General features: G+C 43.3%; 1 protein-coding gene across 1 annotated transcript in view; it reads left to right on the top strand.

Moving 5' to 3' along the window:
- Window positions 1–24,888, top strand: part of LOC126174871 (dual oxidase) — a 557,146-nt gene that overhangs the window by 457,698 nt on the left and 74,560 nt on the right. Inside the window, exons 9-10 of the mRNA XM_049921282.1 lie at window positions 5,755–6,003; window positions 20,103–20,304. Of these exons, the coding sequence (XP_049777239.1) occupies window positions 5,755–6,003; window positions 20,103–20,304 (451 nt within the window). The remainder of the gene's footprint in view (window positions 1–5,754; window positions 6,004–20,102; window positions 20,305–24,888) is intronic.

Here is a 24,888-nt window from a genome sequence, read left to right as displayed (position 1 = left end):
GGTGTAGCTCATGAGCGCATTGAGATGACTTTGGTAACAGACTTCAAGCAAGGTCTAATTGAACGTAAAAGCGGAATCGTTCTTGTGATGTAGATTGCATAGATTCGATAAGCATACATGAAAACTCAACAATTAAATCGTGGCAAAAAGATCAAATGCAAAGAGTGACCTATTAATATTAAGTAAGATCAAATGGTGCCTATTCTCTTGCGAGACTTATGCTTAAACTTAACGGAGACGAGGTGATGGACTGCTAAGTACTGCTTCGCATCAATTTCTGCCGTTTGCTCTCTTTCCTCCCCAAGTGTCTCCGAAGATGTCTGCGTTCCAAACGTCTCCGAAAAAGGCTCCGTCCATTCTGTATCTAAAAACTTGCGTTCTGCCAAATCTGCCCTTACGATGCGACGCCACCAAACCTGCATGTAAGCAAATCTAAATGAATGTCTCTAACTCTCCCACTGGGAATTCTAGTCTCAAAAAGACACGCTCATTAGGCGAAACAGTCTGATCGTTTTCGGGAAGTTGTGAGTTCCAACGAATGGTAAGCCACCATTCCCATATTTTGCGAACACCGACCAACCGTAAATCAGCCTTCCTTCCCGCCGATACTCCATGAAGACTGATTCTATTAGTGGCACCAAGCGGCGGCAAGCTACAAGGTATATTCTAACGGTGAAGCTTTTCTCTTCCCGAGTTAAGAAGCAATCTTATCTTGGCAAGGCGCCACGGTTTCCACAGCCTGGTGTCCGAGAACACCCGCCCGCTATGCGTGTGGTCAGTGGCAGTTTGGAGACGCTTTATAGAAAATATTGCGGCCTCGTGGAGATAACATCTTGGACCTACTGATTACAAACAGACCCTAACTTTTCGACTCTGTAAGCGCAGAACAGGGAATCAGTGATCATAAGGCCGTTGCGGCATCCCTGAATATGGAAGTGAATAGGAATATGAAAAAAAGGGAGGAAGGTTTATCTGGTTAGCAAGAGTAATAGGAGGCAGATTTCAGACTACCTAACAGATCAAAACGACACTGACACTGACAATGTTGAGTGTTTATGGAAAAAGTTCAAGGCAATCGTAAGACGCGTTTTAGACAGGTACGTGCCGAGTAAAACTGTGAGTGACGGGAAAAACCCACCGTGGTTCAACAACAAAGTTAGGAAACTACTGCGAAAGCAAAGAGAGCTTCACTGCAAATTTAAACGCAGCCGAAACCTCTCAGACAAACAGAAGCTAAACAATGTCAAAGTTAGCGTAAGAAGGGCTATGCGTGAAACGTTTAGTGAATTCAAAAGCAAAGTTCTATGTACCGACTTGACAGAAAATCCTAGGAAGTTCTGGTCTTACGTTAAATCAGAAAGTGGATCAAAACAGCATATCCATTCACTCTGGGACGATAATGGCTTTGAAACAGAGGATGACACGCGTAAAGTTGAAATACTAAACACCTTTTCCCAAAGCTGTTTCACAGACGAAGACTGCATTGCAGTTCCTTCTCTAAATCCTCGCACGAACGAAAAACTGGTTGACATCGAAATAAGTGTCCAAGGAATAGAAAAGCAACTGAAATCATTCAACAGAGGAAAGTCCACTGGACCTGACTGGATACCAATTCGTTTATACACAGAGATCTCGAAAGAACTTGCCCTCCTCCTAACAGCCGTGTACCGCAAGTCTCTAGAGGAAAGGAAGGTTCCAAATGATTGGAAAAGAGCACAGGTAGTTACAGTTTTCAAGAAGGGTCGTCGAACAGATGCGCAAAACTATAGGCCTATATCTCTGACATCGATCTGTTGTAGTATTTTAGAACATGTTTTTTCTCGCGTATCATGTCATTTCTGGAAACCCAGAATCTACTCTGTAGGAATCAACATGGATTCCGGGAACAGCGATCGTGTGAGACCCAACTCGCTTTATTTGTTCATGAGACCCAGAAAATATTAGATACAGACTCCCAGGTAGATGCCATTTTCCTTGACTTCCGGAAGGCGTTCGATTCGGTTCCGCACTGTCGCCTCATAAACAAAGTAAGAGCCTACGGAATATCAGACCAGCTGTGTGGCTGGATTGAAGATTTTTTAAAAAACAGAACACAGCATGTTTTTCTCAATGGAGAGACGTCTACAGACGTTAAAGTAACCTCCGGCGTGCCACAGGGGAGTGTTATGGGACCATTGATTAACACAATATATATAAATGACCTAGTAGATAGTGTCGGAAGTTCCATGCGGCTTTTCGCGGATGATGCTATAGTATACAGAGAAGTTGCGGCATTAGAAAATTGCAGCGAAATGCAGGAAGATCTGCAGCGGATAGGCACTTGGTGCAGGGAGTGGCAACTGACCCTTAACATCGACAAATGTAATGTACTGCGAATACATAGAAAGAAGGATCCTTTATTGTATGATTATATGATAGCGGAACAAACACTGGCAGCAGTTACTTCTGTAAAATATCTGGGAGTATGCGTGCGGAACGATACGGTTCCGCACTGTCGCCCGATAAACAAACGATGATCATATAAAATTAATTGTTGATAAGGAGGGTGCCAGGTTGAGATTCATTGGGAGAGTCCTTAGAAAGTGTAGTCCGTCAAAAAAGGAAGTGGCTTACAAAACACTCGTTCAACATATACTTGAGTATTGCTCATCAGTGTGGGATCCGTATCAGGTCGGGTTGACAGAGGAGATACAAAAGATCCAAAGAAGAGCGGCGCGTTTCGTCACTGGGTTATTTGGTAAGCGTGATAGCGTTACGGAGATGTTTAGCAAACTCAAGTGGCAGACTCTGCAAGAGAGGCGCTCTGCATCGCGATGTAGCTTGCTGTCCAGGTTTGGAGAGGGTGCGTTTCTGGATGAGGTAACGAATATATTGCTTCCCCCTACTTATACCTCCCGAGGAGATCACGAATGTAAAATTAGAGATATTCGAGCGCGCACGGAGGCTTTCCGGCAGTCGTTCTTCCCGCGCACCATACGCGACTGGAACAGGAAAGGGAGGTAATGACAGTGACACGTAAAGTGCCCACCGCCACACACCGTTGGGTGGCTTGCGGAGTATAAATGTAGATGTAGATGTTCTGGAGACGGCAGGTGGACCGCGCCAGCCCAGGCGCCGCCAGTTCAAGGAAACGTCAATCTGCTCAAAGAATCCGCCAGCCCACCTGAATGACGGTGGCGGAATGACCAGCTGCCCTAGCCGATACAATGACTCGGGGCGGCCGGTTCCCCATGTTCCCCGTGCTAACGGCATCCCTTGGCCTCCACTCTGCTGTTCTTCCCTCTAACTACACAGAGAATCATTATAACAAGATTTATTAAAATTAGGAATGGGCAATCTCAGCAATCGTCTCTCCTCAATCAAGCCTTGCATTTTGCATGTATTACACTCTCAAAAACGGAATCCAACTGCCGTGTTACTAATTCAATAAATATGCTTAATCAGAATGATGTGCGAGGCTGGCTACAGCCTAACGCGTTTCACCTTGATCTAGAGATTTTGCTGGCGACGTGAGTCCTTCAACGTCACACAGACAGTTCATAGAGACACGTATCACCTGTAGACGAGCGTTGTCCTGTTGAAGAATGGCACCACGATGGTGTCTGCCGCTGGAGCTGGTTGAGCATATCGATAACGCTCTCCCGCCGACGAAACGATCCCGTGAGGAAATGTTTTGCTCTTTGTTGGATCTTCTCTATCGCTTCTATCAGTCCTACCTGGTAAGGACTCGAGAGGGACTCGAACAAGCGCCCTATAAGCCACTTCCTTCGTGGAGAGTTACATTCTCTTAAGACTCTTCCTATGAATCACAGTCTGGCATCCGATTTTCCCACTGTTCGTTTTATGTGCTCGTTACACTCAAAGTCGCTCTGGTTAGTTACACCTGCATCTTTTAAGGTAGATACTGTTTCCAGCAGTTTACTTGTACGACAGTAGATTTCTTTTCCTGTTTATGCGCACTACGTTACATTTTTTTTTTACGTTCATGCTCAACTGGCACAGCCTGCACCATTCATTCAGAATGGGCACTAAAGACCTTACTGTCGTGTGCCCTCAAAATCGTATCACACACTATTCAGTTATCCTCTGCAGGTCATTCTGCAAATCAGTACTGTCTTCTGGCCTTGCTATTTTGTTATAGACGACCGCGTCATCTGTGAACTCTATTAAATAGCATCCGGCGCTTTTTACTAGACGATTTACACACATTGTAAACAGTAGCGTTCCTCCCACATTTCCTTGAAGTACTCTGGAAATTGCCTTTACGTTTATGTCGATTTTGTTCCATTCAGTGCGACGAGTTCCATCTGCACGGAAGTCTTGAATCCAGTCGCCAATCTAATCCGACATTCGGTAAGCTCGTATGTTTTTCACTAAACGGCAGTGCGGAATGGTGTCAAGTGCCTTCCTGGAGTCAAGGAACACGGCATCGACCTGAGCGCCGTTGTGTACAGCGCTATGGATATCATGGAAGAGTACAGTGAGCTGAGTTGCCAAAGATCTCTGTTTGCAGAACCCATGCTGATTTTTAAGGAGGAGATTTGCGTTCTCTCAAAACGTTATAATTGCAGTCTGCGCTAAAAATCACGAACTGTCATTACTTTACCGATCAAAACACGTTCATGTCGGCCCATGTCAAGCAACAGACTATCGCCCGATAGTAACGTTTACGAGACTTGAGTCGACAATTCAGTGTTTTATTCGCACAATCAGGGCAGCCAAAATTCTTATCTCTGGAAAGTTCATCGCAATCCAGAAGAAGAATAACAAGAGACAGACTTCTAAAACAAGCTCTAGACATGGACCCGCACCAGGAGAACAACTTCATGCTCTGCATGACCAGGAATAATAAAAGAAGTAAAAATATGTTAGTAAAGAAAATAATTTCTCAATAATTAATTCAGAAAACGTAAGCAAAATTGAAACGGATGCTACACTAGCTCTTAAACAAGTGATAATGTTTTCTTTTTTCCTTTAAAATTTTTGGATGTTTAAATTAACTGTGCATCGATGCGATACACTAGCTGTGTGGAAAGTGACGATTTATTGCAAAAAAATTAAAATAGAACAAAAAACCACAAATTCTGACACAGTAGCTGAGAAACAGCGTGCTAAATTGAAAACTTTGAATCAACAAAGTCTATAAAATTCTGACTGACGTTTTCTGTTGTGTATCTTTTTTGCTCAACATCATCAAATAATGGCGCTTTTAGAGGTCCGTGTATTCTGATTTAAAGTGTACCTTGCAGGCATCATATAAATGAAAACATTCGTTTCGCCGTCTCTCTTCTGCTGCGGTCGCCACGCTGCTCCGGTCACCCAGTGCTCAGCCCCCCCTCCCCCTCCCCACAATATAACTGCAACCCATACAGTTTTAAACAGTATATGAGGCCTAGATTAAAACTGTGTGCCGCGCCGAGACTCGAATTCCGGACCTTTGCTTTTCGCGGGCAAGTGCTCTACCATCTGAGCTACCCAAGCACGACTCACGCCCCGTCCACGCAGGCACTGGCGGAAGCAAAGCTGTGAGGACGGGGCGTGAGTCGTGCTTGGGTAGCTCAGTTGGTAGAGCACTTGTCCGGGAAAGGCAAAGGTCCCGAGTTCGAGTCTCGGTCCGGCACTCAGTTTTAATCTGCCAGGAAGTTTCACATCAGCGCACACTCCGCTGCAGAGTGAAAATCTCATTCTGATGCCTAGATTAAATCTGCGACTGAAACGCAAGCGGACGCTGTGAGACGAGTTCTTGTGCCGCAGGTCGTACTTCAGGCTGCCCCGCATCAAGGAGTGGTCGCACATCAACCGGAAGCTGTTCGCGGCGCGGCCGGACCTGCTGCGCAGACTCGCCTCGGTGTACAACAACCGGCTGGACAACGTGGACCTCTACATCGGAGGCATGCTGGAGTCGGAGGACGGGCCGGGCGAGCTGTTCCGCGCCATCATCAGGGAGCAGTTCACCCGCATCCGCGACGCCGACCGCTTCTGGTTCGAAAACGTCGAGAACGGGTTCGTACCTGCCACAAATTACCTATTTCATACCCCATCACGCCACTAATGACTACTACTCTTCACATGTCTCACCGGGGCCCCCTAGCGTTAATCTGGTGTTTGTGCCTCTGACACGGGTCTGGATGGGGCCGAATTTACTGCATATGATCTCTACCACGACGTTCTACTTTACTCATTTAAGACCATAATGTTGGCATTCTCCGGATTATGTCCTCGGCAGTGACATAATCAAGGACAAGTGAACAGTGGTTTGAGTCTGGCTATTGCCAAATTCGTTGGTAGGAAGGTATCTTGGACCCTCCTCGCCATCCAAATTTCTTTCAAGAAATTAATTGTTATAAAGAAACTGAAGCAGTCAAACGAAGTTCTCATTTGCATAATTGAATCAGGAACTGGAAAAGGGGATTAAGTCACCGTATTTCTGAAATCGAGTTAGTGGTTGTATGGCACTCTGTAACGCAATATGCATCATTCTGTGGAAAAAGGACGCAGACCCCGTGCATATATACCGATCAGCCAAAACATTATGACCACTGCGCACCGCGACGTTGGATGCCACCTGGTGACGTTGCGGTCACGTGACGCGGTATCCAAAGTATGTGAGAAGAGCAGACACGGACAGGGATCAACCTAGCGAAGACATGGGGTGCAAGTGGGGAAATCCATTGAGATAAGCGACGTTGACAAAGGGACGATTATTGTTACGCAAAGTCTATCAATGAGTGTACCGAAACCGGCGAAGCTGGTAGAATGTTCAAGTGCTACTGTCGTGAACTCTACGGTAAAAGGCGCTAAATGGCTGGACCTTCATGACTCTTCACAGAACGAGGTTCAAAAATGGTTCAAATGGCTCTGAGCACAATGGGACTTAACAGCTGTGGTCATCAGTCCCCTAGAACTTAGAACTAATTAAACCTAACTAACCTAAGGACATCACACACAGCCATGCCCGAGGCAGGATTCGAACCTGCGACCGTAGCAGTCGTGCGGTTCCGGACTGCGCGCCTAGAACCGCGAGACCACCGCAGCCGGCTACAGAACGAGGTGTTCGGAGGCTTGTCTGCTCTGTAAAGTAGGACAGATAGTGATCTGTGGCATCTCTGCCGAAAGAGCACAATGCTGGTGCTCACGCAAATGTTTCGGAGCACACCGTTTGTCGTACAGTGCTGACCCTGGAACTCCGCAGTAGACCACCCCTACGTGTTCACATGTTGACCCAACGACATCGTCAGTTACGATTGCAGTGGCCACGGGACCATCGCGATTCAACCGTTGATCAATGGAAACGTGTCGGCTATTCAGGTGAATAACAGTTTTGTCGCACTAGGACAATGGTCGTCTCCACAAACGTCGTCATCGAAACGTGCAGCGCGCGACCGACGCAAGCTGGTGGGAGCAGTATTACACTATGGGAGACATTCTCCTGCTCTTGCACCGAACCTGTCGTAGTAAACAAAGACATGCTTACAGCTGCGAACCACCTGCATCCCTTCATGCTTGATGTCTTCCCTGACGGCGTTGTTATCTTTCATCAGTGTAATTATCCCTGCCTCGGAACCAGAACCGTGCTACAGTGGTTTGAGGAGCGTTATAGTGAACTCACTCACGCTGATGTCTCGGCAACCAAGCTTGCCTGATGTAAAACCCTTTGGAGCCCATATGGGCGCTATCTGGCGCAATCACCGCTTACCCAAATCAACCGCCCGTTATTAACGCGAATTACATGACCTGCGCATAGATATCTAATGCAACATACATCCCTAAATCTACCGACAAGCTGTCGGATCTCTGACACGCGGGCTCAGAGACCTGTTTCCTTCCAAAGATAGAAAAAAGATGGACAAACAAGCTAGTAAGTAGGTGGTCATAATGTTTTGGCTCATCGGTGTACATAAGGCATTCGTCCTGCATAAAGTCGATGTCGTTTGAAAACGGGTTGCAGGTCTTTCACAGATTACGGAATATCTATAACTTCAAAAGAGGAAATTCTCGTGAAGGTCAAGCGAAAAGGGATTGTAACGAAGTTTTTTCATTTATAAAGATCTGTACTGACAATGAAATACGTAATAAAGTACGGAGCTACACTTGTTTTTAGATACTTGCCCCCTGCAGAATCGGAATCATCCAGTGGTAAGATTCCTTCTCTCACTTGTATATATTGGGAGATTCAAACTAATATCTCATTACTTGCCGGTAAGGGGTCACTCCTACTTCCATCTGACAGACAATTTGGATTAATAAAGAAGATAATCAGGAAATCCGACAGAGATCACACTTTAAAACAATTTGTAGAAATTATTCTTCTAGCACATACTGTAAGAAGTATAGTGTTACTTCGGTGAACAGAAGTGACATTTCTGATTTCAAAGTCTGCTGGCGTTCCTAGTATAACCAGACACGCCTATCTTTAGACAGTGTTTCTAAAAATGTACCTAAGGATAGGAATATCAGATTCAGCATCGTATCATTTTTATCGTTTGAGTACCAGATAGGAAATCCAGGAGCTTGCCAGCAGTCCGAAATATCCAACTGTCTATGCAACCATCGTATCCACAAGGACGTGTACCGATTAATGCAAAGAATCTTGAAGACATTAGGAAAGTAATGAAGTATGTTGCACAGGTTGTCACTTTGGAATGGCCAACAACCTCGGAGGACACTGAGTAAAATGTTGTAATCTGTATTGTTACTACCATATTTAAGTAAACTGGACCACATAAAATAATGTTTAAAAAGTCCACCAAACAAATTGAAGGAAATACGTCACTTTTCAGTTGAAACCATTTATTTTTCTAATATGCTATATAAAATATGATGTCTGAATGATACCTGAAGTTTAATAAATAATTATCGTATCTTATTCACTGGAAGAAAGGCGTAAGTCCACCAAATAAACTGTGGGAGATACTGCACTGTTTTCTTGAAAACACTTATTATTTTTATGCAGTCATTCCTCAGTCCCCTACCCTTAAAAAGCATTCCAGGTTAAAAATGTTAAGAACTACTAATAAAAACAGTTTTATCTTATTATCGTGAAAATAGCTCCAATTGACTTAACTCATTTTTTGCAGCTGCCGATTCAATTTAATTCTACGCTGCAATCTTCCACTGACTATCTTTAAGACAATATTAAATTAGTTAATTTATTAGATTAAGTCTCATCAGTGTTTTCGGTACTACTTGCAAGTGCTGTTTGCAGTGATATTAACCCATTAATAATTTAGCTTACGTCTTTCAACATTACATTGAGGAGTATAATACATGTTACTCTCTCACAATAAAAGAGGTCGTTTGATACTGTCTTATACAATTTTTAATGCATGTAATGTAATTTAATTTTTTATCTCTTCAATGTAATACTTAAATCAGGAACCCCATCGTATACAGGCACTTGTAATTTGTACCAACAACATTGATGACAGCTTTCTATTAATCTATTTCATGCCATCTTGAGATGGCCAGTGTCCGAAACGGTCCAGGAAATGAATAAATTATTTTGTGGTCAAGACGGACATACAATTAATTTACGAAGGCTATTATTTTAACCTCCGATCGGTCGCGAAATAGAAACCCCAGAGAAAAATCTGTGATGCTTTGCACAGAAATGTTGCACATTGTCTCTAGTGTGCCCGTCCATGGCATCATAAGCACTTTTCAGTTCTGAGTGCACCGTGAGCACTTAATGTCTCCAGCCAAGTGTGAAGTGGCTGCTGAAAGGTTTCACCTGATTTCATGCACCTCACATAACGTACCTGTTATGCGTTTCCTTCTTCATGACAATTCTGGACCGCACGCTGCAAGCGCGAAGAAGACGATCCTGCGCCGTTTTCGATGGGAGGTGTATGATCACCCACCATACAGGCCGGACATGGCGCCCTGTGATTTTCATCTCTCCGTTCACTTTAACAGTGTTAGCCGCACTCCGTAATATTAATTGATTTAATGCTGATTTCTCTTGCTTTAGCCTGGCTGATAGGAAAATTAGGCATCAGACAGATAAAAGTAACCAGTTTCGGAGGGCGAACAAGGTACATGCGCCGATAAGAAATGTTCTGACAGCCTGCAGGGCATGCCCTATGTATGCTCCCATAATGTCCTACGATTTATTCCCTTCCAAGATATTCTAACAATAATGCACAAGTTGAAATATGCGAACACTTTTGTACGACACAGTTAATTTATTCCACTTTTAATTCAAGTAACGCGTCCCTACGTACCCTGATTGCATTCACACAACAATTACAGCCAGTCATCTTTCACGAGCTTTATGAGTTTACCGTTACCGATTCTTAATTATATAACAACTCTCCCGGTACGAAGATAATCCTAAACTTTAAAATTCTCACTTTGCTCACACACATACACGTTCTACTCGTTTGATGGCTGTGAGACGATTCTCTATATTCTGTCAACAAAATGCTTCATTTTTTTCGCGCGATTGTCAAAGCGCGGTCAATCGGGATATGCTCTGCAGCCATGTTCCGGCACTAATGACTCACACCTTCGCGCCAAACCATCTCCAGATGCCAATCTCTCCCGTCCCCGTCAGAGATGCCGTTGTGCTGTAGCAAAAGAAGGGTAATGGTAGATTCGACACTTCAAGTATTGGATCGATTATTGTACCTTCACGCTGCCTATGAGGTCAGCATTTCGACGCAGACAACGAGCTGCAGACCTAGCGTAGGAAATTGGTGTAAATCACAGGCGGCTGCCTTCCATGACGAGGATATAGGAAAGTTGGTACCACGTTACGGCAAATCTCAAAGTCGGAGCGGCGACTATGTAGAGCAGTAACTGGAAGGTGTAGCTGAATGTTGCATATAACACATTTCTGACTCTCGCTGTGGTTACATTTAATGACTAATAAGACTTTGAAAAAAATCCTCTTAATTGATATGAACTGCTAGTTGATTACTGTGAGAAACAGCTCAGCTGCAAAGAACCAAGGAAAAAATTGACATTCTTACAGCTTGAAATTCAAACTGTAAATTCGTATAAACTATCTCTGGTGTATCTCATTTTGCGTTCGTCCAATCTACACTGATGAAAACATTACGGCCTCTGACCACTGCAAGAAGAAATGCCGCTTGGTGGTGCTGAGCGCACGCGACGCGGAGAGAGACATACATAAGCAGAGAGAAGACGCCGATTTAAAACATCTGAAGCACGCTTTTGAGAAAAATGGCTACTCAAAGAAAGAAGTAAGCAGAATTCTGCACCCAAACGACAAAAAGCCTAAGGACAAGCCCGAAAAACGATGGAAGAATACAGTCTCTCTCCCTTTTATAAAGAAAGTAACGGATCAGATTGGAAAGATTTTAAGTAAACATGATATTAGACCTGTTTTTAGACCAACGAAGAAAATTTGTCATGTTCTCCGGTCTGTAAAAGATAAACGCGCTCCTCTATCAGCCAGTGGCGTATATAAAATTCCGTGTACATGTGGAAAAGTTTATATTGGAACAACAAAAAGAAGTGTAAATACACGGTTAAAAGAACACAGAAGTCTTTGCCGATTAGGAAAAACAGATAAATCGGCTGTACCAGAACACGCTTTTCAGCCAGGAAATCATCAAGTGAAGTTTTCCGAAACAAAAATTTTATCTACGACGACGAACTATTACCCACGGCTTTGTAGAGAAGCAATTGAAATATATAAACATAGGGATAATTTTAATCGGAAAGAAGAGACCATGAAACTTAGTGATATTTGGACAGTAGCACTACAGAATTGCTAGACAGTTTTATCCGTGACGAGATCACGACGATCGATAGTTAAGTTTTTATCTCTGACAAAGATTATCTCTGCATATCACGTGTAACTCTGGCCACGCCCACTTTCTGCGATATATAAGTCGCTCTCAGACGTCCGACCCGTCAGTCGGCAAGGTTCACCGGAGGAGAAACATCCCTCTGAAGATGTCCAGCTCAGCTCTGGACGAAACGTTAGGAGCTGAAGAGTTTCATGGACCACGACCTTACATCCCGGAAGGTTTACCAGAAGATAGAGAGAATATTATTGGGGAATCATCGAACATACAGGTCGCAAATGGGAAAATACTCTGATGTAAGAGACTTTGACAAAGGGTAGATTGTTATGGCCTAACACCTGGAAACAAGCGATCGCGAACGGTGAAGCTGATCAGAAGTTCGCTTTCCGCTACCAGGGGCACCTGTGGAAAGTAGTTCAAGGACGGTGAAACGTGTGGGCGACAAGGAGTTGGGCGTCCTCACCTCATCATAGGACATGGATGTCTGAAGCTTCCCCCTCTGTAAAGCAGAATATGCGGAGAACTATGGCACATCTGACAACAGTTTACAATGCTGGTGCAGCACAAGTGTTTCGGATACACCGTCCAGTGCACATTGTGGAACACGTGGTTCTGCAGCAAACGAATCCTACGCGTTCCCATGTTGGCCCAACGACACCGTTGGCACGAGATCATCGAAATTTCACCGTGGATTGATTGAAACGTGTCGCCTTATCGGATGAACAACGTTTCTTGCTATACGAGGCCTGTGGTTGTGTCAGAAACGCCGTCGTTCAGGCCAACGTCTGTCCGAAACATGCCTCAAATGCACGGCGGTGAGGACAGTGTTATGCTATGGGGGACAGTCGTCTGGAATTCCAAGGGACCTGTGGTAATCTAATAAAAGACGACAGTTTTTGACTACGTGAAAATTTCTGCGACCCACTTACATCCTTTCGTACTTGATACCTTCACCGATGGCAATGGAATCTAGCGCCACGTTTATCCATACCAAGGACTTTTCGCATCTGTGCCACTCATAATCGGTACTATATTGTATTCCAGAGTTTACGCTATTATTGTCCTACCTCAATACAAAAATCATTACAGTGGCTGCATATTTGACATGGCGTCATTTCTCGTTCAGAGCTGATACTTTCATATTACTGAGGATCAGAATATAATTCAGTAGGAATTGTGGTTTCTAAGCCGCTTAGCTTTTGTTTCACTCGATAGCGCCCACTGTTTATTTAAATTTCCAGTTTCTGTCTTCAGCTGTCATCTACAGTTCCCTCTAGTACCATGGAGGATATTCTCTGATGGCCTAACACATGTTTAAGCATCCTGTCCATTCTTCTTGTCAGTGTTTTCCATTTGTTCCTTTCTTCGTCTATTCTGCGGAGAACCTCGTCACTTCTTATCAGTCCACCTCACTTTCAACATTCCAGTGTAGCACAACATCTCGAACGCCTCGATTCTCTTATGTTCCCGTTTTACCACTATCTATCATTCACTATCAAACAAGTCTGAGCTAGAAACGTGCATTCTCAAATTAAGGCCTACGTTTGATACCAGTAGATTTCTATTGGCCAGGAACGCCCTCTCTGCCTGTGCTAGTCTGCTTCTTATATCCCCCCTGCTTCGCCCATCATGGGTTATTTTGCTTGCGAGGTAACAGAATTGCTTAATTTCGTCCTCTTCGTGACCACCAACTTTCACGTTAAGTTTCTCACTATTTGCATTTCTGCTGCTTCTCATTACTTTTGTCTTTCTCCGGTTTAGTCTAAATCCATATTCTGTACTCATCAGATTGTTCACTCCATTCAACGGAACCTGTAATTCTTCTTCACTTTCACTGAGGAAAGCAATGCCATCAGTGTATCTTATCAACCCTGAATTGTAATCCTGCTCTTCACCTTTCTTTTATTTCTGTCACTGCTTCTTCGAGGTATAGATTGAACAGTAGCGGCGAAACACTAAATCCCTGTCTCACACCATTTTTAATCCGAGCAGTTCGTTCTTGGTCTTCGATTCTTATTGTTCTCTTATATATGGTACATATTGTATATCATGTGACTTTCCTTGTACCTTACTCCTATTTTTCTCAGAATTTCTAACAACTTGCACCATTTCACTTTGTCAAACGCTTTTTCTACATGTACAAATTGTAGGAACGAATCTTTTCTTCAATCTTACTTTCATTAACAAGAGCAAAATCAAAACTGCTTCTCTGGTAGCTTTACTTTTCCTATAGCCAAACTGATCGTCATCTAAAAGATCTTCAGTTTTCTTTTCCATTCTTCTGTATATTATTATTGTCAGCACCATGGATGCATAAGAAGTTAAGCCAACTATGTGATAGAAAAGGCAGATGGGTGCGAAAACTATCTTCAGAACTGTGTACATGGTATTTTTCCGAAATTCTGTAGGTACATCGCCAGTCTCGTAGATTCTACACACTAACTTGAACAGCAGTTTGGTTGCCATTTCCCACAATTCAGTTGGAATGTTATTTCTCCTTTGTCTTTCCTCCCAAGGCTTTTTTATGTTCTGACTGTAGTACAGGATCCCCTATGTCTCATCTATCGACTCCAGTTTCTCCTGTCAGGCAGTCAGACAACTCTTCCTCCTCGTAGATGCCTTCAGTGTACTCTCCTCTCTCCATCTATCTCCTTTTTGCTCTGTCTTCAATAATAGAATTATGACTGCACTCTTAATGTTACCACCCTTAGTTTGAATTGTATCGAAGGTTATTTTCACTTTTCGCCTTGCTGAGTTGAGAACTTCCGACGATCATTTATTTTTCAATTTCTTCACATCTTCCTTGCAATATTTCGCCTTGTCTGCCCTGCACTTCCTGTTTATTTCATTCCTAAGTCATTCATATTGCTGTATTCCTTTCTTGCCCTGAACATTATTATACTTCCTCCTTGCGTCGGTCAGATGAAGTATTTCTTTTCTTACCCAAGGTTCCTTCGGAGTTACCTTCCTTGTATCTATGTCTGACCGTACCACATCTGTAACTGCCATTTTTAATTATATCACTCCTCTTCAAGTTACCTGCCTGCTGTTATTCTTCTTATCACAATATCCACATCCTTAGCAGACTTCAAACGCGTCTCATCAATCCTCAGTACTTCAGTATCAGTTTCTTCCACACTGTATCTTCTGCGCGATTCTCTTAAACTTGTGTCAACTCTTCATCATTACTAAATTATGATCCGGGTCTATATCTACTCCTGGATAGTCCTTACAGTACTATGTCTGGTTTGAGAATCTCTGTCTGATCATGATGTAATCCAGTTGCGATCTTCCAGTGTCTATGGGTCGTTCCCAAATATACCTCCTCCTCTATGATTATTGAACAGCATATTAGCTCTTACCATCTAAAATTTATTGCAGAACTCATTTTGTCTTTCTTTTCTCTCATCCTACTGTCTAGACCATATTCTCCAGTAACCCTCTATTCTATTCATTCCCCTACGACCACCTTCTAATCCCCCACGATTATATTCATCTCCATTTAGGTGCTGAATTACTAGTTCAATATCCTCATTTACTTTCTCTATCTCTTCATCTTCAGCTTGCCACTATATCTACTAGGGCTATTCGGGAAGTAAGTCCGATCGGGGGCAAAATGGAAACCATACTGAAAATCCGATAAAACTTTGCACATATGTATTGGGCGGCGTCTCTAATATGCCCGACGATTTTATCACGTCACTGTTTACAGTTCTGAGCGCACAGCGAACACGTAAAGATATCTAGGAAATAGCGTCTCTCGCCAAGCATGAGGGCCTGGCAAGAGAGTCCGCTTGATGTCATGCAGCCCACATAATATAACTTCATGCATTTCCTTCGTCATGACAACTCTCTGCCGGACTCCACAGGGGCAATGAAAATGCTGCTACAGTAATTTTTGTAAATTTGTGGTAAGATCTTAAGGGACTAAACTGCTGAGGTCATCGGCCCCTAAGCTTACGCACTATTTAATCTAACTTAAACTAACTTACGCTAAGAACAGCACACACACACACCCATGCCCCATCGAGGAGTCGAACCTCCGACGGGGCGGAACCGAGCGGACCGTGACAAGGCGCCTTAGACCGCACGGCTACCCCGCACGGCGCTCCTGCAGCGTTCTCGATGGGAAGTGTCTGATGACCCACAATACAGGCCGTAATTGGCTCCCTCTTAGTTTCATCTCTGCTCACATGAACTGCTGGCACAGATAACGAGCCATAGACCAGCACGGAGAACTGGTGGAAAGCACAGGCGGCTTCCTTCTATGACGACGGTATTGGAAATTTGGTACAACGGTACGACAAATGTCTAAGTCGTAGCAGAGACTATGTAGAAATGTAGCTGATAGGTGTACCTGACTGTTCCAAATAAAACATTTTTGATTTTCACAGTGGTTTCCATTTCGCGACCAATCGGAACTTACTTTCCAAATGGTGCTTGTGAACTGAGCTTTTGTATTTCCCTTTTCAGAATTTCTAACTTTCCTCCTACGTTAAAATTTCTGGCATTCCATGTACCAGGTCGTAGAATGTTATCTCTCCGTTGATTATTCCATCCTTTTCTCATTGTCATCTCCCCCTAGGCAGTCCCCTCTCAGAGATCCGAATGAGAGTCTAATTGGGAATCTTTTGCCAATGGAAACATCATCATGGCACTTTTTCAATTGCAGATCATTTGTCCTGAGGATACACATTATTTGTCTTTAAAGCAGTAATTTCCATTGCCCTATGCATACTCATGCCGTTGATCATTGATGATTCTTCCGAGCTTTGTGGCTGTTTCCCACCCCAAGGGCAAGAGAGTGCCCTGAACATCTGTCCGCTCCTCTTTGAAAAGGCCGTTGGAGGAACTAGAGTGATTTCTTATGCCGGACTTCACCCGCCATTGCTGATGACTTTTATTCATAATTTAAGCAACGGATTCGAAGAATCTGAGAGTGGCTCTATGAGCCCTCCGCCTGACACTTAAGAATGTATTGTAATCACATAGAGGTGTGCCTTTAGCGAGAAGATCCACTTGCAGTCCGTTACACGCTCACGTTTGGTGCCGAAAGGGTGGCCTATCTAGCAGGCGTTCGCTCAATCGAAGGCCTGTAGCGCCATTGGATGACATTGCTGAAACAGCACTCATCCTCAGTTAGTTTCTGGAAACACCACCTACGATCACATGAAGTTTGTCAGTTCATTATGTACTGGTGCGGAAAGCGGCCTCTTGCTGCTCCTGCGCTTCCTAAAAGACGCCAGTTGGGTCTGTTGTGATTAACTGGCCTGCCATTCCCACACCTATGACTTAACAAACCACTGTATGGCACCCGACGATGGAGCTAAAATTCACCGAAAGTAGTCGTCCAATGAAATATCATTCACAACTGAAGTGGATTTACAATGGAACCCTTTGTTCTGTGAGTAATGCTTACCAGAAATTGGGGCAGACTACACATAATTGTGCTGAGACATCCAGGAAAGATGAAATTGCCAATGGCAAGAGCCCTAAAAGGATGTAAAGTTGACTAATGAGGTTTAAAATAAGTAAAATATAGTACTGAGGTGCTGAAGCCGTTGAATATCGGTAACGTATCATAGACCCAATCTGAGACTATTTTTCGACAGTTCACTCTCAAACAGTACGTGCTAAAAGTGGACACAAATCTTGCGGCGCGAGCTCTGCTTGCTGTTATTTCACCACGATGCCGTATCTCCCTCTGTAGGAGGAAGTCAGCACAATATTTTCGTCGTTTGGAGGGGAAATTTGGTGGTACGTTTCGTGAAAAGACCTCGCCGCAACGAAAACGGTCTTTTTTTTTTTTTTTTTTAATGACTGTCCCCCGACACGCTTGTCATATTCATTTTACCCTCTCTCCTATATTGCGATAACGCAAAACGAATTGCCATTCTTTGAACTTTTTCGATGTACTCCGTCAAACTTATCTCGTAAAGATCCCATAGCGCGCAGCCATTTCCTAGAAGAGGATGCACAAGCGTAACGTATGCAGTCTCTTTAGTAGATCTGCTCCACCTTCTGCCAAAAAAGCGCTGTCTTTGGTTCGCTTTCCCCACAAAATGCAAAATTTACTATGTGATGGTTCCACTTTACGTTGTTCACAATTGTATTCCCTGTGTATTTAGTTGAATACCTGACAGTATTCAAGAAGATAAATGTTGCTGAACTCGTCCACGCACTGCTCGCAGACCGTCATTTGCCGTCTACATCTGCACTCCGCAAGCCACTTTCGGCGTGTGGTGGAGGGTACTTTGTATTCCTGTTCCAGTCGCGAATAGATAGCGGGAAGAGCGTTGCCAGTAAGCCTCCGTGTGGGCTCGAATCTCTCTTTATCTTCATGGTATTTTCGAGAGATCCACGAAGAAGGAAGCAGTATGTTTGTTAACTCTTCTGTTAACGTGTGCTCTTTGAACTTTAACAATAGCCTGTATCGTGATGCAGAACGATTTTCTTGTAGCATCTGCCACAGCAATTGCTCGATCATCTCGTGACTCTTTCGTGCTTACTAAATGAACCTGTAACGAAACGCACTACTATATGTTGTGGCCTAGTCTCTGTAGCAACGTTGGATGGCGTTTCCGGGCAAGACTTCCTGTCCTCTGTATAGCTCCCCAGGCATCCTCTACAACCTCTCGAAATTTGACAGTGTCGTTTTGTTACGTTCAGTATGCTTTTTACTACCTCTTCATTTTGTTCTTTATCCATACCCTTCGTTTATAACATTCGTTTGTAGAACTGCTTTTCAAATTGCAGTTCATAGGGAGTCATGATTTCTTCACATCTCAGGATCAACTGATCTCTTCCTTTATTTAAGTTTTTTCACAAATTTCTTTTTCCCCCGGTTCAGTTCAGCATCTACTCAGTAGTTATTGGATCTATCCATCTAATCTGTAATATTTTACTATAGCACCACAATTCGAAATCTTCTGTTCTCTTCTTGTTTCAAGAGGTTGTCGTCCACATTTCACATTCGTAAAATACCTCTGAAAAGATTTCCTAACACTTAATTTTATATTCAATGTCAACAAATTTTCCTTTTATTACTATTGCCAGTCTGCATTTTGTATCCTCTCTACTTCGGCCATTCTCAGTTATTTTGATGCATAAATAACAAAACGCATTGACTGCTGCTATTGCCTCACTTCCCTATTTAATCCTACCAGCATTCCATTACCCGTGTTTTGCTGTTGTTGTTATTGTTGTTCATTTTCAGTCCTCCTTGTGAGGAACTGTGCATTCCGTTCAATTGGTCTTCCAAGTCCTTTGTAAGGACATCGGCACACCTCAAAATTTTTATTTCTTGTCCTTCAACTTTAAATCCTACTCCATATTTTTCTTTGGATTCCCTTACTGCTTGCTCAATGTACAGATTGAACAACAGCGGGAGCAGCCTGCAACCCTCACTCCCTTCTCAACCACCGCTTTCCTTTCACGCCCTTCGCTTCTTATAACTGCTATCTGGTTTCTGTACAAATTGCAAATAACCCATCGCTCCCTGCATTTTACCCCAGCTATCTTCAGGACTTCGAAGAGTGTTTTCCAGGCAACATTGTCAAAAGCTTAGTCTAAGTCTACAAATCCCTTTCCTCAGACTATCTTCAAAGATAGGTCTTCGGGTCTTATAGCCTCGCATGTGCCTACATTTCTCTGGAACCCAAACTGATCTTCTCCGAGGTCTGCTGCTACAAATTTCTCCATTCTTCCGTATATGGTGCGTGTCATTATCTTGCAGCCATGACTTATTGAACTGACGGTTCGGTAATATTCACATCTTTCAGCACCTGCTTTCTTTGCAGTTAGAATAATTACATTCTTTTTTAAGTCTGAGGCTATATCGCCTGGCTCATATATCTTACATACAAGTTGGAATAGTTTCGTCATGGCTGGCTCTTTCTTTCCATATGTAACAGACTAGGAAAAGGACACGGGCGGAAATAGCTGCCATACATGTGTGATTTTATACTTATTGACTTTTTCTGTTTAGTTTTAAGTCTCGGATTAACATCAACAAGCCCACGACCACCCAAGCATTATAACGCGAAATTAAACGAAATACCTCTACGTTTATATAAAACCGCTATTAAAAAATTCACGACAAGAGTGCCAATAAAGCTGTGAAGGTCATTTACCGTATGTGTTGCTCACTACATAATTCTCAAATGTCTACATTAAAAATCAGTAAATATTACCATGCTTTGCTACAGAAAACCATGTTTCGTTTAAGATTCACATCTTGCGCTCTTATTGTAACAATCATTTGTACTGAACACGAATTAGTCGCTGTGGCGTGGTTGTAATGCTGTCGTGCTGGTGGCGGTGTAGCATTTTCAGCGAGGAGGAGATCGCGGAGATTCGCCGCGTGCGGCTGTACGACGTGATCGTGAACAGCACCGACGTGGGGCCCGACGACATCCAGCGGAACGTCTTCTTCTGGACGGCCAGCGACCCCTGCCCGCAGCCCGTGCAGCTCAACGCCAGCCTGCTCGAGCCCTGCAAGTACCTCAAGGGACACGACTACTTCGAGGTGTGCCACAGACTATCTACATTATAAGGCATGACCAAAAAGTTTCCATATGAGGACATCACTGCAGCTTACATTCAACCCAATGTGACACCGCCGGTATACAAAAAATGACCTGTAGACAAGGGATTAGTGTGGCCTTCCAAGGAAACTTTTTCGTCAACCCTTATACTAAACGGCTAACCCAGCTCACGACACCCAGTACTGTTTGCAGGCTGCCTCTCACCCTGCTTACACAGGCAACAAAAATTTGATTTTCAATGATTTGTTTGATTATTGACCGACTCTAAAAATTGAAAATGCAGTCATAATCTACTTTTTAAGCGTTATAGTCTTATGTTTAACGTTTTGAAAGGAAGATAAGTATTACAGTTAGAAACTGCGTTTCTCTCAGCGCACAAATACCCATATTATATTCAACCAGTATTTGACAATGGCAGTACTTACTTTCAAACCTTTACGAAACATTTTCCCGCTGAAAGCTAGCACAAAATAAGGAAAGAAAAAAATGTTTATCCCTTACTACATTTTTGTTGTTCATGCAATTAAACTGCCACATCAGGCATGGCGTTTTAATTTACGCTCTAAGACAAGAAAACGACACATTACGGAGGAATTATCCGAATGGCACGAAAATCGGTAGATGTGATGCACATGTACAGACAAACAAACGATTACAATTTCAGAATAATTGGATGACTTATTCAAGAGAAAGAGCATCACAAATTGAGCAAGTTAATAATGCATTTATCCACTCTGGTGCTTCTGCAAGGCATTCTGGCCCTTATGCAAGCAGTTATTCGGCTTGACATCGACTGATAGAGTCGTTGTATGCCGTTGAGATATCAAGCCCTATTCTGTCCACTTGCCGCTTTACGAGGCGTGTTTTTTTAAGTAAGTACCGTTTTGAAATTAAAAAAAGACGTGCTAAGATAACTCAATAATTTTATTTTTACATGAAAGCCTGTACCTTAATCTACTTTTCTACATAATTTCCGTCAATATTGAGGCACTTGTCATACTGTTGTACCAGTTTTTTAATACCCTCCTCATAGAAGTCTGCCGCCTGACTTGTGAACCACTGCATCACCACTGTTTTGACTTCGTCATCGTCTTGAAGACGCTGACCGCCCACGTATTTCTTCAAGTGCAGGAACGGATGGTAGTCACTGGGCGCAAGATTGGGGCTGTACGGAGGCTGATCTAGAGTTTCCCATCGAAAAGACGTGATGAGATGTTTGGTCTGATTCGCCACATGCGGACGGGCATTGTCTTACAGCAAAACGATGCCCTTGCTCAACTTCCATGGATGTTGCTTTGATTCTGGTGTGACGTAGGCCACCCATGTTTCATCGCCCGTAACAATTTGCTTAAAAAGTCTTCACCGTCGTTGTGGTACCGCTCAAGGAAAGTCAATACACTGTCTGTTTGGTTTTGTGCAGATTCGTCAACATTTTCGGTACCCAACGTTTGCACAATTTGCGGTAATTCAAGTATTCGGTCACAATATCATACGAAAGACTACGAGAAACATTAGGAAAGTCATCCCGCAAGGAGTAAATCATAAAACGTCTGTTTTCTATCACCTTATTGTCCACTTCCAGCACCAAACTTTCATTAATGACCGAAGGACGCCCACTCCGTTGTTCATCATGCACATTTGTGCGGCCATCTTTAAATGCTCTCACCCACTTTCTTACCATTTCATCACTCATAATGTTTTCTCCGTAAGCTGCACAGATCTCACGATGAGTATCGATCGTTTTTAGGCCTTTAGCACTAAGAAATCTTATATCAGCCCGTACTTCTCAGTCGGAGGGACTCACGATTATCGGAGGGATATTAAACACTCAGTACACAACGTAAACAAGGAAGAATCAGCCTGTAATGGCGTCAGTGCGTAGATTAAGGTACAGGCTTTCATGTAAAAATAAAATTATTGAGATATCTTAGCACATCTTTTTTTTAATTTCAAAACGGTACTTACTTAAAAAACACGCCACTTACATCTTCAAAATCCTGGAATGGTTGGAAGTACTGCCCATAATTCTTCAAACGTTCTCAGCTATGGAAACAACTGGCGACCCTTCTGGCTAAAGTAGGCTTTGGCAAGCTCGAAGACAAGCAACAGAAATTCTCGCCGTTGCGGTCAGGCATTATCTTGCTGAAATGGAATCCTTGGATGGCTAGCCGTGAAGGGCAACATAACGGGGCAGAATATGGTCGACGTACTGCTGTTCCGTAAGGGTGCCGCGGATTACATCGAAAGAGGTCCTGCTCTCAAAGGAAATGGCAACCCTTACCAACACTGTGGCTGTCGTGCTGTAAGGCGGGCAACACTCCGGTTGGTATCCCACCGCTGTCTGGGGGCGTCCGGACACGTCTTCGGCCTGGAACCTCATTGACTGGAGTGGAACTCTCTTCAGGCTTCGTACTGAGCCCTGATGACCAGCGAAGACGTGTCAGGAGACGCTCTCAGGAGGACACCCAATAAAAAAGTTCAAATGGCTCTGAGCACTTTGCGACTTCTGAGGTCATCAGTCGCCTAGAACTTAGAACTAATTAAACCTAACTAACCTAAGGACATCACACACACCCATGTCCGAGGCAGGATTCGAACCTGCTACGTAGCGGTCGCTCGGCTCCAGACTGTAGCGCCTAGAACCGCACGGCCACTCCGGCCGGCGACATTCAACAACTCTGACCGAATAACATGTTACGTAAAGGCCAGAGGCGGATCAACGCGTTTCTGACTCGCTCAGTTTGTGAAGCTCTTTCTCTTGAATAAATCATCCAGTTTTTCTGAACATGTACATCACACCTAACGATTTCCGTCCTATTCGGATAACTCCTTCGCGGTGTGCCTTTTTTTTTCTTAGAGTGTATTACTTCTCTACTACTTACTCGATTCGCAACACGTTTTGTGGACAGTATCCGCATATACCACTGAATGTGCCTGCGGAACCACATCATTGTCGACATATAGTTCAGGAAATATGACGTTATTAACTTTGAGCCGCGAGAAAAATTAGCTTTTGCTTAACATAAGAGCGCAAATTACCCAAACTATACTCACCCTGCGGGTGACAATGAGACCACTTAGCGACTTGCAACAAACTTTAAACACAGTTTCAAAACTTATCTAAAAATTTTCTCTCTTACTTGCTTATCGTCATAGATTTCACTTATTAACTCATTTTTAATCAGAAGTTAGAAGCTGTTTTATACATGGTATTTCGATTATGTTCCCTGATATCAACGATACCCATCCACTAGATCCGTTTCTTAATACGCATGTCGACAGTAAAGGCTGTAGCTCACTTCCATGTTTCCTTTTTCGTCAATCAGATTGGACTCATTTATTTCCAAGAAGCATCAGTTTGTAACATACCATGTCATTATTCAGTTTACAATCTGCGGATATACAGGCTGTCCCGCCTAAGGTCTGCAAGAACTATGTTAATTTTGGCATGATGGGTTGCGTCTTGAAAAAAACTTCCAAGATGAACGTAAACGAAAGTTAAACAGAGGTAAAGGAATACAGTAGAAATAAATCAGGCGTATCGTGGGAATTAGGAAATGACACACTAAAAGTAGTAGACGAGTGTTGCTATTGCAGCAGAAAACAGATAACGGACAAAGTAGAGACGATGTAAATTACAGACTGGCAAAAACAAGAGAAGTGTTTCTGAAAATAATAAATTTATTCCCATCGAATATAAATTTAATATTTAGGAAGGATTTTGCCAAGGTATTCGTCTGAAGTATTGCCTTGAACAGAAGGGAAAAGTGGATGACAGACAGTTCAAACAAGAAGAGAATTGACTCCTTTGAAATATAGTGCTACGGAAAGATGCAGAAGATTAGAGGGGTAGACAGAGAAACTAATGCGGAGATACTGAATCGAACTAAGCAAAAATAACTATGGGAAAATTTGAGTAAGAGAAGGTATCGGTTGACAGGACATGTCGTGAGGCATCGAGAAATCGTTAGTTTGATAATGGAGGGGCTTGGGAGATGACTTGTAGAGGGAGTCCAAAGCTTGAATACGGTAAGCGAGTTGCAATGGATGTAGGTTGAAGTAGTTATGCAGAGATAAAGAGGCTTACGCGGTATAGGCCACAAAAACAACCAGCAAGAAAATATTTCAGACTAACATTGTTTGCTTCCAAGAGCTGTACGCTACCGAAAATTATTTCAACGACATATTCTAAAAATATAACGGCTGCAAGCATTTTTCCTTGAATTTTTTAGAATGCGTCGTTCAAGTGATTTTCAGCAGCCAGGTAATCTTTGTCTGCACCATTTTCCACTAACAAAGCGATTCTTGCAGATATCAGAATTACGTGGGGCATCGTTTATGTCTGGAGTTGTACGATTCTATCAGCGGGCCAAACAATGACCTAAGTGCAACGAAGCCCCTTTTGTACTCTGTCAGGAGACGATAGCGTGGACTCACACAAGTGAACGGCAACTCCATGTCCTTCACAGAGTCCACTCGTCATCTGACACAGTTCGCTCCCCCTTATCTATCCCATCCTGCCTGGTAACAACACCAAACAGAACCATCACTAACGCCGCCTGGTG

This window comes from Schistocerca cancellata, chromosome 3 (assembly GCF_023864275.1).
Source record: "Schistocerca cancellata isolate TAMUIC-IGC-003103 chromosome 3, iqSchCanc2.1, whole genome shotgun sequence".
Lineage (NCBI taxonomy): Eukaryota > Metazoa > Arthropoda > Insecta > Orthoptera > Acrididae > Schistocerca > Schistocerca cancellata.
This window is presented reverse-complemented; position numbering and strand designations above follow the sequence as displayed.